Source organism: Pelophylax lessonae, assembly GCF_965119305.1.
Source record: "Pelophylax lessonae genome assembly, chromosome: 3".
In the NCBI taxonomy this organism is placed as follows: Eukaryota; Metazoa; Chordata; class Amphibia; order Anura; family Ranidae; genus Pelophylax; species Pelophylax lessonae.
In genome coordinates this window covers 687,902,928-687,917,491 of record NC_138770.1, presented here as the reverse complement: position 1 = coordinate 687,917,491, position 14,564 = coordinate 687,902,928, and the positions used below count along the sequence as shown (strand labels likewise).

Genomic DNA, 14,564 nt, shown 5'->3' with positions numbered 1-14,564 from the left:
TCCTCTTTAAACTCTTCCCTTCTACTCTGGGGGTTCAATGCCTCTGTATCTTTCACAGCCATTTCCATCACTGAAGCTATCTCAATTGCCTTTGTAAGGGTAAGGTCTTTCTCTGTTAACAGTCTCTTTTGGCTAGACTCACTATTTAGTCCCATGACAAACTTATCCCTCAGTGCAGTCGGTAAATACTCCCCAAAAGAACAGGTTGAGGCTAGTCTGCGAAGGGCGAGCACATAAGCCTTAATATCTTCACCTGGCTGCTGCTGCCGCTGATAGAACCTGAATCTTTCTGCAAAGTGGTTTAGGCTGGAAGTGATTCCCTAACAGTGTCAGGAGCTCTGCCAAAGTCTTAGTTGCTGGTTTTTCAGGGAAAAGGAGATCCCTAAGAGTGTCATATGTCCTAGCACCAACCAGTGTCAGAAATACTGCTACTTGCCTGTCGCCTGGGATGGCATTTGCAGCAAAATATTGTTCCAGTCGCTCAATCCAGGAGCTCCACGTTGTCTGTTCTTCATCAAATTCACTTAATGTCCCGATCAATGACATTTTCCTGCTGGGCTATGTGGGTGTATTCAGCTGACAATCCAGAGTTTTTTTTTTTCCTTTCTCACACGGATAGTAACCTTGTAAATCCCATCCTCGTCGCCACTGTTATATTCTCCGTGTTGTGAGAGACACAGGACTCTGGTCTGGAACAACGGATGTTTATTCAGGACTCTCTGTACAGCATAACAGGACAGCTCTGCATATCAATACATCTCTACATGTGTCTAAAGATGGCCACTCTGCCCCTTGACCCTTGTCATCACTCCTGGGTGGAGCCAGCCTTAAAGTGACAGTACATGTGAAACCCTTCAGGTATAACAGATGGTGGGGCACCGTACAGGAGACGTGTCTAGTCTGATGGTGGGGCACCGTACAGGAGACGTGTCTAGTCTGATAGTGGGGCACTGTACAGGAGACGTGTCTAGTCTGATGGTGGGGCACCGTACAGGAGACGTGTCTAGTCTGATGGTGGGGCACCGTACAGGAGACGTTTCTAGTCTGATGGTGGGGCACCGTACAGGAGACGTCTCTAGTCTGATGGTGGGGCACCGTACCGTACATGAGACGTGTCTCGTCTGATGGTGGAGCACCATACAGGAGACGTTTCTAGTCTGATGGTGGGGCACCGTACAGGAGACGTGTCTCGTCTGATGGTGGGGCACCGTACAGGAGACGAGTCCAGTCTGATGGTGGGGCACCGTACAGGAGACGTGTCTAGTCTGATGGTGGGGCACCGTACAGGAGCTGTGTCTAGTCTGATGGTGGGGCACCGTACAGGAGACGTGTCTAGTCTGATGGTGGGGCACCGTACAGGAGACGTGTCTACTCTGATGGTGGGGCACCGTATGGGAGACGTGTCTAGTCTGATGGTGGGGCACCGTACAGGAGCTACGTCTAGTCTGATGGTGGGGCACCGTACAGGAGCTGTGTCTAGTCTGATGGTGGGGCACCGTACAGGAGACGTGTCTAGTCTGATGGTGGGGCACCCTACAGGAGACGTGTCGAGTCTGATAGTGGGGCACTGTAAAGGAGACATGTCTAGTCTGATGGTGGGGCACCGTACAGGAGACGTGTCTAGTCTGATGGTGGCGCACCGTACAGGAGACGTTTCTAGTCTGATGGTGGGGCACCGTAAAGGAGACGTGTCTAGTCTGATGGTGGGGCACCGTACAAGAGACGTGTCTAGTCTGATAGTGGGGCACTGTACAGGAGACGTGTCTAGTCTGATGGTGGGGCACCGTACAGGAGACGTGTCTAGTCTGATGGTGGCGCACCGTACAGGAGACGTTTCTAGTCTGATGGTGGGGCACCGTACTGGAGACGTGTCTAGTCTGATGGTGGGGCACCGTACAGGAGACGTGTCTAGTCTGATGGTGGGGCACCGTACAGGAGACGTGTCTAGTCTGATGGTGGGGCACCGTACAGGAGACGTGTCTAGTCTGATGGTGGGGCACTGTACAGGAGACGTGTCTAGTCTGATGGTGGCGCACCATACAGGAGACGTTTCTAGTCTGATGGTGGGGCACCGTACAGGAGACTTGTCTAGTCAGATGGTGGGGCACCGTACAAGAGACGTGTCTAGTCTGATGGTGGGGCACCATACAGGAGACGTGTTTAGTCTGATGGTGGGGCACCGTACAGGAGACGTGTCTAGTCTGATGGTGGGGCACCGTACAGGAGACGTGTCTAGTCTGATAGTGGGGCACCGTACAGGAGACGTGTCTAGTCTGATTGTGGGGCACCGTACAGGAGACGTGTCTAGTCTGATGGTGGGGCATCGTACAGGAGACGTGTCTAGTCTGATGGTGGGGCACCGTACAGGAGACGTTTCTAGTCTGATGGTGAGGCACCGTACAGGAGACGTGTCTAGTCTGATGGTGGGGCACCGTACAGGAGACTTTGGCCCCGAAAGGTTTAACCTGCCTGCAGGGGAGGCCTGGAAAGGAGCAGGAAGGGGTCAGCACCTGTCTGTGAGGTGGAGTGTGAGGAAGATACATCAGTAGTAAAGTGTGGACAATCTGGTGACTGAGGTAGTGTTTGCTGAGCTCCTGGGACCTTTGCGGCACCTTGAAGCAGGCGGGAACCCTAAATCCCTGGCGTGGGACTTGTGTACTGGCAGAGAGCCATCCTGTTGCTTATCATGCCAGAAGTATGGACTGTTTTGTTTATTTTTGCTGAAGTAAGCTGTTTTGTTTGCTTGATTTTGAAAAACAATAAAGACTGTTTTAGGCCCCTTTCACACGGGGTGGATCCGCTCGATGGACTCCGCTAGCTCAGCGTAGATCGCTCATTTGATTCTGCTGAGCAGGCGGGTGACAGGGCTATCTCTGCTCATTGTGCAAAGATGGATCTGTCAGAGTCCCGCTCTCCTCGTTGGGGGAGATCAGATGAAAACAGACAGCATGACACCTATCCCATTCGATCCGACTCGCTGGACGGATGGCGACCGTATCGCCATCTGTCTGTTTTAAGTGGATCTTATCGGATCGAATGACAGACGGTTGTCTCCGCTAACATCAGCCTCTCCATAGAGGAGAATGGGTGGCCCAATCAGGTCCGCCTGAAAAACGGACAGGCGGACCTGATCGGTCCGATCGTGTGAAAGGGGCCTTCGTTTTTCAAATGGCCACATGACACCAGCACTTTAGCACTCCATCTTCCACCCATCTCCCCTGCTGGCCAGGCTCCTCAATATTTATTTGCAGGTTCAGCCACCCTGCCAGGCCTCCTGCCTAGGGGTTTGCCAGATTCCCATAAATATTCAAAACAGCACCTTCCAGCCTCCGCCTACTAGTTTCTAGAAACTTCGCCAAACTTCCAGAACCAGGGGGAGGTACCAGAAGCCTGACCTAAAATAAACCCTCTGACTCACACCCAGGCTTCTAACAAGTCCAGCATTGTCTTCTTCCCATCCAAAGACCTCCAGCACCACCATCTCACTATCAGAGGAAACCAACTGCCTTTTCCCATCTGCCTGTTCTGTCGCGCTCTGCCAGGGGGTTTACTCTCCGATGCCTCCCTCCTGTCATGTCCTCCTATACTGTGTCTTGAATCTCACACAGAGAGGTGCAGCTCTCATCTATCCCATCCCAGTAAGCTATAACCTGTGGTATGTGACGTGGATAACCCAGGAGGCTACAGGCGGCCATCAGTGCGCCTTCCCTTCTAGGCGAGGAATGAGAAGAAGGGACAACGCAACACTTTAAAAGTAAAACATAAATTAACTTCAGAGAAATGCTGGAAAGAATTTGCAATTGTGTAAAAGGGAGGCGGAAGAGGAATATTAGAGGAAATTAATTTATTGATGGAAGGTCGACTTTAATTAATCAAAGAGATTTGTAAGGAGGTTTCAGAAGAAGTTGTATGCATTGTTTTAATCCAATAAAGGAGCTTTTTCTGAAGATGTGAAATCTCCTGACTAATCTCTTCGACACATTAATGCCGGGCGCCTCTGCAACACGAAGCCTCCTGGGACTTCTGAGTTACTTCCCTGATAATAAATGTGTGGATGGTTGGCAGCCTTGCGGCTCCATCTTGCTTGTGCCTGACGTGGCTGGATTTAGGCCAGCGAAAGCTTATTCACAGTAACAATAATATTGTTATAATAAAACAATATAAGAAAACCCATAATGCAATGGGAATTCTATGTCAGGGATGAACTAAATCCAGTTACTAAAATCTCATATAAGCTTTAATATGTCTGTAACACTGCCCCCTTAGAAGCCGCTGGCACAAGACAGCAGCCTCCAGGTCTGTCCCCAGGTGCTGCACCCTCCTACAGCTCTTCATCCTGGGCTGCAGGGGCACCCAAGCTTAGTCCACCTTGGGCCCCCTTCCTCCCTGCACTGCCATCATTGCAAGGAACAACAATCGGCAGCCAAGGTGAGACATCCTGCCAGGAGGCTTAAAGTGACGGTGAGACATCCTGCCAGGAGGCTTAAAGTGACGGTGAGACATCCTGCCAGGTGGCTTAAAGTGATGGTGAGACACCCTGCCAGGCGGCTTGAAGTGATGGTGAGACATCCTGCCAGGCGGTTTGAAGTGACGGTGAGACATCCTGCCAGGTGGCTTGAAGTGACATTGAGACATCCTGCCAGGGGGCTTGAAGTGACATTGAGACATCCTGCCAGGGGGCTTGAAGTGATGGTGAGACATCCTGCCAGGCGGTTTGAAGTGACGGTGAGACATCCTGCCAGGAGGCTTAAAGTGACGGTGAGACATCCTGCCAGGAGGCTTAAAGTGACGGTGAGACATCCTGCCAGGAGGCTTAAAGTGACGGTGAGACATCCTGCCAGGTGGCTTAAAGTGATGGTGAGACACCCTGCCAGGCGGCTTGAAGTGATGGTGAGACATCCTGCCAGACGGCTTAAAGTTATGGTGAGACATCCTGCCAGGCGGCTTAAAGTGACCACCAGAAGGAGCTACATTCTCCCACCCACCAAAATTCTTTGGCCCCAAAGAACAAGTTAGATTACGCAGGGCATAGACACGGAACCAAGTAGAACAAAACATCCACACCTATTTGGTGAAATTAGACTTATTTTGCAAAACTTTCTAACACAAGATACAGGCAGTGAAACTTCCCACCTTGGTGTAGAGGGCAGGAGGTGTCTGTCACTGCTATGGTTATTTGCAGCACTGAAGTAATATCTGTTTTGGTGATTTCTCTTACCTCACTTATTCGCTTAAACACTTCTGGACGGGAAGATTTACCCCCTTAATGGCCAGGCCATTTTTTTTGCTATATGGCACTATGTTACTTTAACTAACAATTGCGCGATCGTGCAATACCCAAATAAAATGTATTTCCTTTTTTCCCCATAAATAGAGCTTTCTTTTTGATGAGATTTGATCACCTGTCCCCAGGTGCTGCACCCTCCTGCAGCTCTCCATCCTGGGCTGCAGGGGCACCCAAGCATAGTCCACCTTGGGTCCCCTTCCTCCCTGCACTGCCATCATTGCAAGGAACAACAATCGGCAGCCAAGGTGAGACATCCTGCCAGGCAGCTTAAAGTGACGTTGAGACATCCTGCCAGGCGGCTTAAAGTGACATTGAGACACCTTGCCAGGTGGCTTAAAGTGATGGTGAGACATCTTGCCAGGCCTGTCATGCTGGAAGACCCATCCATGATCCATCTTCAGTGTTCTGGCTGAGGGAAGAAGGTTCTCATCCAAGATTTTACAATACATGGCTCCAAAGCCTCAGGTTTCCACCTCCATGTTGGACTGTAGATATGGTGTTCTTAGTGTCATAGATAGAATTTATCTTCCTCCAAACACAGCAAGTCCTCCTCCTCAAGAAGGCACATGTACAGTCATGCCAATGAACATCTAAATGATTCAGAGAAGGATTGGGAGAAAGTGCTGTGGTCAGATGAAACCAAAATTGAGCTCTTTGGTATTATGCAATGCAGCATCAAACTGTTCACAATGCAGCAACATAACTGGCCTAAGATGGCCAGTGGGAATAGATATACTGCAATACATTCCTGCCTGGGTTGGAACCCTCATCGTGCAGTGGAGTGCTCAGATGGAAAGGTCTCTCATCACTGATGGAGTTGGTCCGAAGAAATCCACATTGATTTATAGCGGTTGTGAGGAGAATTACCCTGCTAGTTCTGGAACTGTCATTGTAACGGATCAACTGGCACCCTGACTGGGTACCTCCGATGACGGATGCTCCTACTGCTTCCTGAGGGCTCCAAGCACTCCACCAGACACCATAACCACCTCAGACCCCACAAACCACTGCAGCTTGGTTGGGGGGTCTCACCGTCTCCTACCCACCCTGGACCTACGACAAGGCTCCAGGTACCCATGGGTGAACCTCTCTTTCCCCAGAGAGTGAAGCAGGAACAGGAACAAGCTCTTTCAAGAGCTTAGTGATTATCCAAGGGAGTATGAAGAGCATAGCAATCCCTTGTAGCAGATTCCCCCAATAAGAGACAGGACTCTAGATTGAAGGTGAAGTAGAACCCTTTATTGAACCCACTCACACACATTATATACACTATCAGGTCAGGTGAATCTGATTACATTATCATATGCAGATGAAATTTTATACAGAAACAGAATTAACCTGAACTAATTATCTAGCCATCTGGACAGAATAATATGAGGTCATTAACATTTAACAATGGGACAGACAGACTTAACACAATCTACATCCCACCTCAAAACAGACAATAGGACAGGACTGCCAATGACAGTCTGTCCGTTTCCTTCATTGAAGTACATGGAATACACATCTACGTATTGCTATGATTATTTAGGAGTCAGACTTCATAGTAACAGGCTATAGGTCTCACAGTGTAAAGTGGGATTAAATCTTCATATTTCCTGAGAGGTATTGCTGACAAATATTACTGTTACACTTGAAGCAATCAAAACCATTAAGTGTCTGTCTTTCCCTCCCAGTCGTCACAGTTATCTTTCTCATAGGGGACTTCATGTGATAGAAAAAAGTGTAAAGAAAAATAAAGACACAAGCGCTTAACACCCTCCTCCCCCCCCAAAAAAAAAGAATTTGGAGTCCCACCCCCACTACATACACATAGGATCACACACACATCGAGGGCACCTAACCCACTAAAGCAGGGGTCCTCAAACTATGGCCCGCGGGCCACATCCGGCCCACCAGGGTCCTGACCCCGGCCCACCGAGGTCGCCTAACCTATAATCAATGTGGGTCCTGTGGGGAGCTGGCCATGGCCTGTGGGTCCTGCTGGGAGCTGGCCATGGCATGTGGGTCCTGCTGGGAGCTGCCCATGGCCTGTGGGTCCTGCTGGCCACTGGCCTGTAGGTTCTGCTGGAAACTGACCATGGCCTATGGGTCCTGCTGGCCTTTAGGTTCTACTGGGAGCTGCCCATGGCCTGTGGGTCCTGCTGGGTGCTGGCCATGGCCTGTTGGTCCTGCTGGGAGCTGGCCATGGCCTGTTGGTCCTGCTGGGAGCTGGCCATGGCCTGTTGGTCCTGCTGGGAGCTGGCCATGGCCTGTTGGTCCTGCTGGGAGCTGGCCATGGCCAGCTCCTAGCAGAACCTAAAGGCCAGCAGGACCCATAGGCCATGGTCAGTTTCCAGCAGAACCTACAGGCCAGTGGCCAGCAGGACCCACAGGCCATAACTAGTTCCCAGCAGGACCCACAGGCCATAACTAGTTCCCAGCAGGACCCACAGGCCATGGCCAAGTGAAGGACTGCAAGTTCCAGCATGAACCCCTCAGAGCTGAGGACGTGACACCCCCTCCTAACTAGTGAAGGACTACAAGTCCCAACACGAGCCTCTGAAATCTAAGAATGTGACTCCCCCAAAAGTGAAGGACTACTAGTCCCAGCATGAACCCCTCAGAGCTGAGGACATGACAGCCCCCCAACTAGTGAACGGCTATAAGTCCCAGCATGAGCCCCTGAGATTTAAGAATGTGACCCCATAGATCCCACGGGTTCATGCTGGGACTTGTAGTCAATCACTAGATGGGGGGGGGGGTCAGGTCTTAAGCTCTGAGGGGTTCATACAGGCACTGCTTGCACTTTAGTTCCTGAGGCCATGGTTTTAAATATTGTATTGATTTTCCTGTTTTTTGTGCACTACAAATAAAACATGTGCATAGGAATTTGTTCATATTTTTTTCAAACTATAGTCCGGCCCCCAACAGTGTCCGTGGGACAGTGAACTGGCCCCCTGTTTAAAAAGTTTGAGGACCCCTGCACTAAAGCATTGGTTGCCCTACACATATTTTTTTTATATATTCTACCAGAAATGGGCCAATCATTGTGCTTGTGTGCTCTAAAATACTTTACTGGAATTTTGTGCTTGATAAACCGTTACACTAATATTGTGTGACATAAAAAAGAACTACCACCATTTTATTCTCCAGGGTCTCTGCTTTCAGAAACAAATATCATTTGAGGGTTTTTGGTTTTTTTCGTAAACAAAAACCACTGTCCAGTCACAGGCTGGGGGTGGGTCCAGGACAACCTGGGCTCAGAGGAAGTTGGCTGAATGATGCTTGCTATCAGACTGAGGAGATAAACTGCTGAAATCTCTGGATTGAAGGTGAATATTGCAGCAAACATTGTTATGGTTATATTTTTTATTTTAATGGGCTTTTCATTTTGATCTCGTTATTTGGGGCAGAACTTCTGCTTTAAAGTGATATTAAAGGTTCAGAGTTTTGTTTTAAATAACAAACGTTACACTTACCGGCTCTGTAATGGTTTTGCACTGAGCAGCCCCAATCCTCCTCTTCCCGGGTCCCCCGCCGGTGCTCCTGGCTCCTCCTCCCTTTGAGTATCCCCCTAACAAGCTACTTGCTGGGAGGGGGATACACATGCATGCTTGCTTTATAGACACAAACACTGTCCCCCGCTCCCTAGTCATAGCATTTGACTGACAGCAGCAGGAGCCAATGACCCCCTCTGCTATTAATCTTCCCAGCGAGGAGGGAGAGAGCCGCTGCTCTTGTGCATAGCACTGGATCATAGTATGGCTCAGGTAAGTATAAGGGGGGGAGGGGGGGTATCCTGGACACAGAATGCATTAAGGTTAAAAAGTTGGTGTGGCCAGACAAACTTCTCCAACATTTTGAGGTCTATTCATAAATAAATAAATAAATTGCTGTGCAAATATCTCGAGTGATCCGGAATAATCGCTGTATTCTGTGTAATATATTTATTTCCTAGGTTTGTCAGCGCCATCTAGTGGCCAAAATGTGGTAAGGAAAATACTGTATTATACCCACTGGATCAGCTGACGTTCCTAGGAAACAAAAATTAGGGGAATTACAGGAATTATTTGCGAGGGCTGCGGAATGCTCAAAGCAAATTTTTTTTTTACTATCCAGGCCCCTTTGTACAAATTTGAAACAATTATCAGTAAATGGCCGGACAGATGTTTTCAAAGGGAATCTTTATTTATAAGTTGTAAGATGCTTTCCTAACAACAAACGCTCACAGACCTCAATATAGATCTGCTCTACACTACCAATGGGCATGGGTCAGGCCACGCCCACTGATGAGACCACACCTGCCTCCAAAACAGTCCTGATTGGCTCATATCAATCACTGGATTCTGCTTGAAATGGTGACCCTAAAATAACGGAGGGGTTCTTTGTCTTGCAGGTTACTGGCTCTTCACCACATGCGGGGCCAGCGGTCCTCATGGGCCGAGTCAGAAGCTGTGCGATGAATCCTATGAAAACTTCAGCGTGATTGTGGGGACGGAAACACAAAGGGGCGTCCAGATCTGGCGGGTCCCCGAAACCAACCGATACAGGTGACGCTTCTGGCTGCTATTATTTTACATATATACAGTAGATAGATAATAAATACACAATGTATATAAATACATACACAGTATATAAATATACATCATGTATTCAAATCATTACACAATGTATATATAAAAAAAAAAAAATTATAAAGATATATCATGTACAGTGCTGTGAAAAAGTATCTGTCCCCTCCTGATATATATATTTTTTTGCATAATTGTCACAGTTTAACCACTTCTGCCCAGGAAGGATTCCCCCCCCCCCCCCCCCAAATGGCCAGGCCATTTTTTTGCCATTCGGCACTGCGTTGCTTTAACTAACAATTACGCGGTCGTGCGACGCTGTACCCAAATAAAATTGATGTCCTTTTTTCCCCACAAACAGAGCTTTCTTTTGGTGGTATTTGATCACCTGTGCGATTTTTAGATTTTGTGCTATAAACAAAAAAATAGCGACAATTTTGAAAAAAAAAAAAAAAAAACAATATTTTTTACTTTCTGCTATAAAACATTCCCAATAAAAAAACTTAAAAAATCAAATTTTTGTTATCAGTTTAGACCAATTTGAATTCTGCTACATATTTTTGTTAAAAGAACATTTCCAAAAAGCGTATTTTTATTGGTTTGCGCAAAATTTATAGCGTTTACAAACTACGGGATGGGTTTTTGGACTTTTTATTTATTTATTTATTTTACTAGTAATGGCGGCGATCTGCGATTTTTAGCGGGACTGCGACATTGTGGCGGACAGATCGGACCCCTAACTGACATTTTTGACACTTTTTGGGGACCAGTGACATTACTACAGTAATCTTTGCTAAATAATATGCACTGTCACTGTACTAATGACACTGGCAGGGAAGGGGTTAACACTGGGGGTGATCAGGGGGGTTAAGTGTATGCCTAATAGTGCTTACTGACTGTGGGGGGGGATGGGCTGGACAGAGGTCACAGAGATATTGGTGATTCAGCTTAGCTTTCCCTGCCTCTCTGACAGGAGAGCCGCCTGCTTTGTTTACATAGACAGACGGCTCTTCTGTCATTCTAGCCGAAGAACGCGGGAGGCCGGCGGTGATTGAGGCCGCTCTTCCCGCAGTCTGGCTCCCAACATGTCTAATCACAGTGCGAGGGTGCAGCTCCGGTGGCGCGCATGCACCACCGAAACTGCACGCACATAATCACATCGATCTACGTGATTATGCGCAGCTGAGCCACCCTGCCACAGTAAATCTGCGTGGGGCGGTCAGCAAGTGGTTATGATTCAGATCATCAAACAAATTTTAATATGACACAAAGATAACCCGAGAAAATACAAAATGCAGTTTTTAAATGATAAAATAAATAAAGTTGTGCTTATATCATAAAGAAAATAAATCTAGTCCAACAAGTGATGTGACAAAGTCCATGAGGTCACCAAGTGAATTCTTCATCACCCCATAGATTGTCATCCGATGTGAACAGAAAAGCCTCCACCACATAAATTGGCTTTATACCAAATGGATAAATCGCATGTGCTACATATAATAAAATATAATAAAGTTGTACCTGCATCCTAAAGATTGAATTATAATTAGGGAGATTGGATTGAGGCATTGGGGACTTTCATGGTACCGCAAAAACTTACAAGACAATAATTATAAGAAAATATATAAATTTTATTGTATCCACAACTAATAAAAACAGCCACCCGTATAGGGGGAACATACAAAATACACTGCATAATATGGGGGTCCACTAAAGGCACCTAGGCCAAAAAGTGAACTAATTCAAGCAATAGTTCAATAGAAAGAAAAATCCTCTGATACAGATTGGATATTCATAAAGCCCCTATAAATGGGGGCCACTTTAAATTCTTCCAATCTTACTCAACATGTTTCACGGGGATTCCGCTTCATCAGGAGTTTTGGTTCAAGAGGAATTGATCTAAAGAGAAAATATACACATAAGGCAGTGATCCAACAAAGGACAGATGATAAAGTACAGTTTTATAAAATTTATATTTTCTTATAATTATTGTCTTGTAAGTTTTTGTGGTACCATGAAAGTCCCCAATGCCTCAATCCAATCTCCCTAATCATTCTTACCAAATGGTGTTGACCTCCTGTCAGGAAGGTCTCACTCGCCTACGGCTATAGCCCAGCCGTAGGCCGGGATAATAGAACTTAATGAGGAAACCGATGCTGGTCACTCTTGAGGAGACTCACTCAGAGAAAACCCCAGAAGAAAAAGAGTTTGAGGTCCGGATCACACTTATGCGATGTGGGAAGGCTGCGAATCCGCAGCCTGTTCCCGCATCGCACACGCACCCCGGCAGTTCACACTGCCATATGCGATACGCTGGGGGTGTCAATGTAATCTTAACGACACCCCCAGTTTGATCGCATATCGCAGTGCGATCGTGCAGTTCGCACAGGATCGGATCGCACAAGTGTGAACCGCTGTGCGATCCGATCCTGATGCCAAAAAGGGCCCTGTGCGTGTTTGCTGCGGGTGCGGTGCGAATTTAGCCATACAAAGTGTACGGCTAAACTCGCACCGCACAGCCGATCGCATCTAATGAAGGAGCAGTGCGCTCCGACATTACATGCGAACCCCACACTCGCATCAGTGTGAACCGGGGCTCATAGCATAAAATCCTTATAGCATTTATTTATCAAAATAAAGGTTGCACTTACATAAGAAAGTAGAATACACGCACGTCAGCACGTCACTCCTCCCGACGCGCCTCGTCATAATCCGACTTCGTCCTGGGGGACTGTCATCCTTAATGGGAGGAGCGATGTGCTGATGTCGCCGCATTTGACTAAATCCCGGCAGGACGGGCTGCTGTGTAGAGCTGTCCATCTTTATTTATGGGTGTATTCTACTTTCTTATGTAAGTGCAACCTTTATTTGTTAAATAAATGCTATAAGGATTTTATGCTATGAAACTCTTTTTCTTCTGGGATTATCTTTGACTGAGTCTCCTCAAGAGTGACCGGCATCGGTTTTCTCATTAAGTCCTATTATCTGAACAGAGGCCTCGGCTGCACCTCCTCAGCCTCGAACATCTCCTGTACCATGCATGCAGCCTCTGACATCTCCTGTACCATGTCCGCACAGCCTCTGACATCTCCTGTACCATGTCCGCACAGCCTCTGACATCTCCTGTACCATGTCCGCACAGCCTCTGACATCTCCTGTACCATGTCCGCACAGCCTCTGACATCTCCTGTACCATGTCCGCACAGCCTCTGACATCTCCTGTACCATGTCCGCACAGCCTCTGACATCTCCTGTACCATGTCCGCACATCCTATGACATCTCCTGTACCATGTCCACACTTTTACCACTTTTAACCGGAATTAGCTCATATATATATATAAAGCCCTATGTGCTTTCATATCTGTCTTAGGCCCCTTTCACACATACGGTCGGTCCGTTCAGTTCATCAGTTCAATAAGACAAAACAGTGCCGCGCAAAAAAAATGAGGAAATTAAACAAATCCAGAAAATGTGTGCAATAAATACAAAGTGCAATAGTGCTAAATATTATAAATTAGAACAAATTAAATAATATAGATTAAAAGTAATATTCACAATAATAAAAAGGTGCAAATCGTGCAAATGATGATAAATCGTGCACTCCAAAATGAGTGAATATAAATGCAACTGTAAATATGTATAAAGGGGCCACCCTGTATGCAATGATATAAAGTGCTGAGTGTGCAGAAGTAAACACAATAAGATATAATTGTATAGAACCAAGTGAAAATAAAGCGATTGTGACTAAGCAGATATAAACAATAATCGCTTAATAAAGTGCTGATGGCGTTTTCCCATTATCAGAGAAATATTGCACTCTAACAAGTCCACTATGAGTGATCCAGTGGTATCCTTTGTGGTGACAAATGCCTTCACCTCTCCACCCTATGTGATTGGGTCCTCACCTCCGCTCCTGCGACCTAGTGGCTAAGCATAGGTCTAAAGGCGTAATATTGCCCCTCAAGGGCCACCTTTCCTGGAGCCAGGGAGTAAGCGACAGTCCCTCAGAAAAACGTCACTCTCCGGACAACACCCCTCATGGAAACCAGTGGTGGTGAAAAGAAGGGAGACTCGAATAGTGCTTATACCTCTTTTAAATTCATTCAATAATAAAAAACATATAGACAGGTACTCACATATAAAAGGTGCTTGCAGTGCACCAAACTAAAAACAGCCTTTCTTAATCAGCGTGTGTGATGGTAACCAGGCAGAAGTGGAAGATCTGTAAAAGCTGCTCCTGTACTTCCTGGATACAGCAGAAATCCGTCCAGGCCCCTCCCCTACGTGTGGTGACACAGGGTCACGTGTCTTCCTCAGGGGGAAATATTTCCCCTGAGGAAGACATCCATTCTTCATCCGTTTTTTTTCATCTACTACCAATGCAAAAATGGATGAAAAACAGACCATTTGTCCGTTTACATCCGTTTTTTGTCCGATCTGTAGGGCATTCATCCGTTCCAAAAAACGGACATTGACGGAAGCGGATGAAAATGGATGTTAACGGATGATCATCCGTTGCCATCCATTTTTACATAGAGATGCATTGATGTCCGTTTTTCATCCGTCAACGGATGGATGACAAACGGACAAACGGACCGTATGTGTGAAAGGGGCCTTATCTATATATAATACACGCTTAAAATGTGCTTTAAAATGCATGATTTTCCCTTTTGTGATCAAGAAAATAATGACGTTATGCTGTTGGGCCGGTATAATATTGCTA

General features: G+C 46.9%; 1 protein-coding gene across 1 annotated transcript in view; it reads left to right on the top strand.

Annotated features, from left to right (window-relative positions):
• LOC309549478 (ALK tyrosine kinase receptor-like) overlaps positions 1-14,564 on the top strand; it is a 249,071-nt gene that overhangs the window by 153,500 nt on the left and 81,007 nt on the right. The window contains 1 exon segment of the mRNA XM_082249784.1: positions 9,666-9,819. Within this exon segment, the coding sequence (XP_082105910.1) occupies positions 9,666-9,819 (154 nt within the window).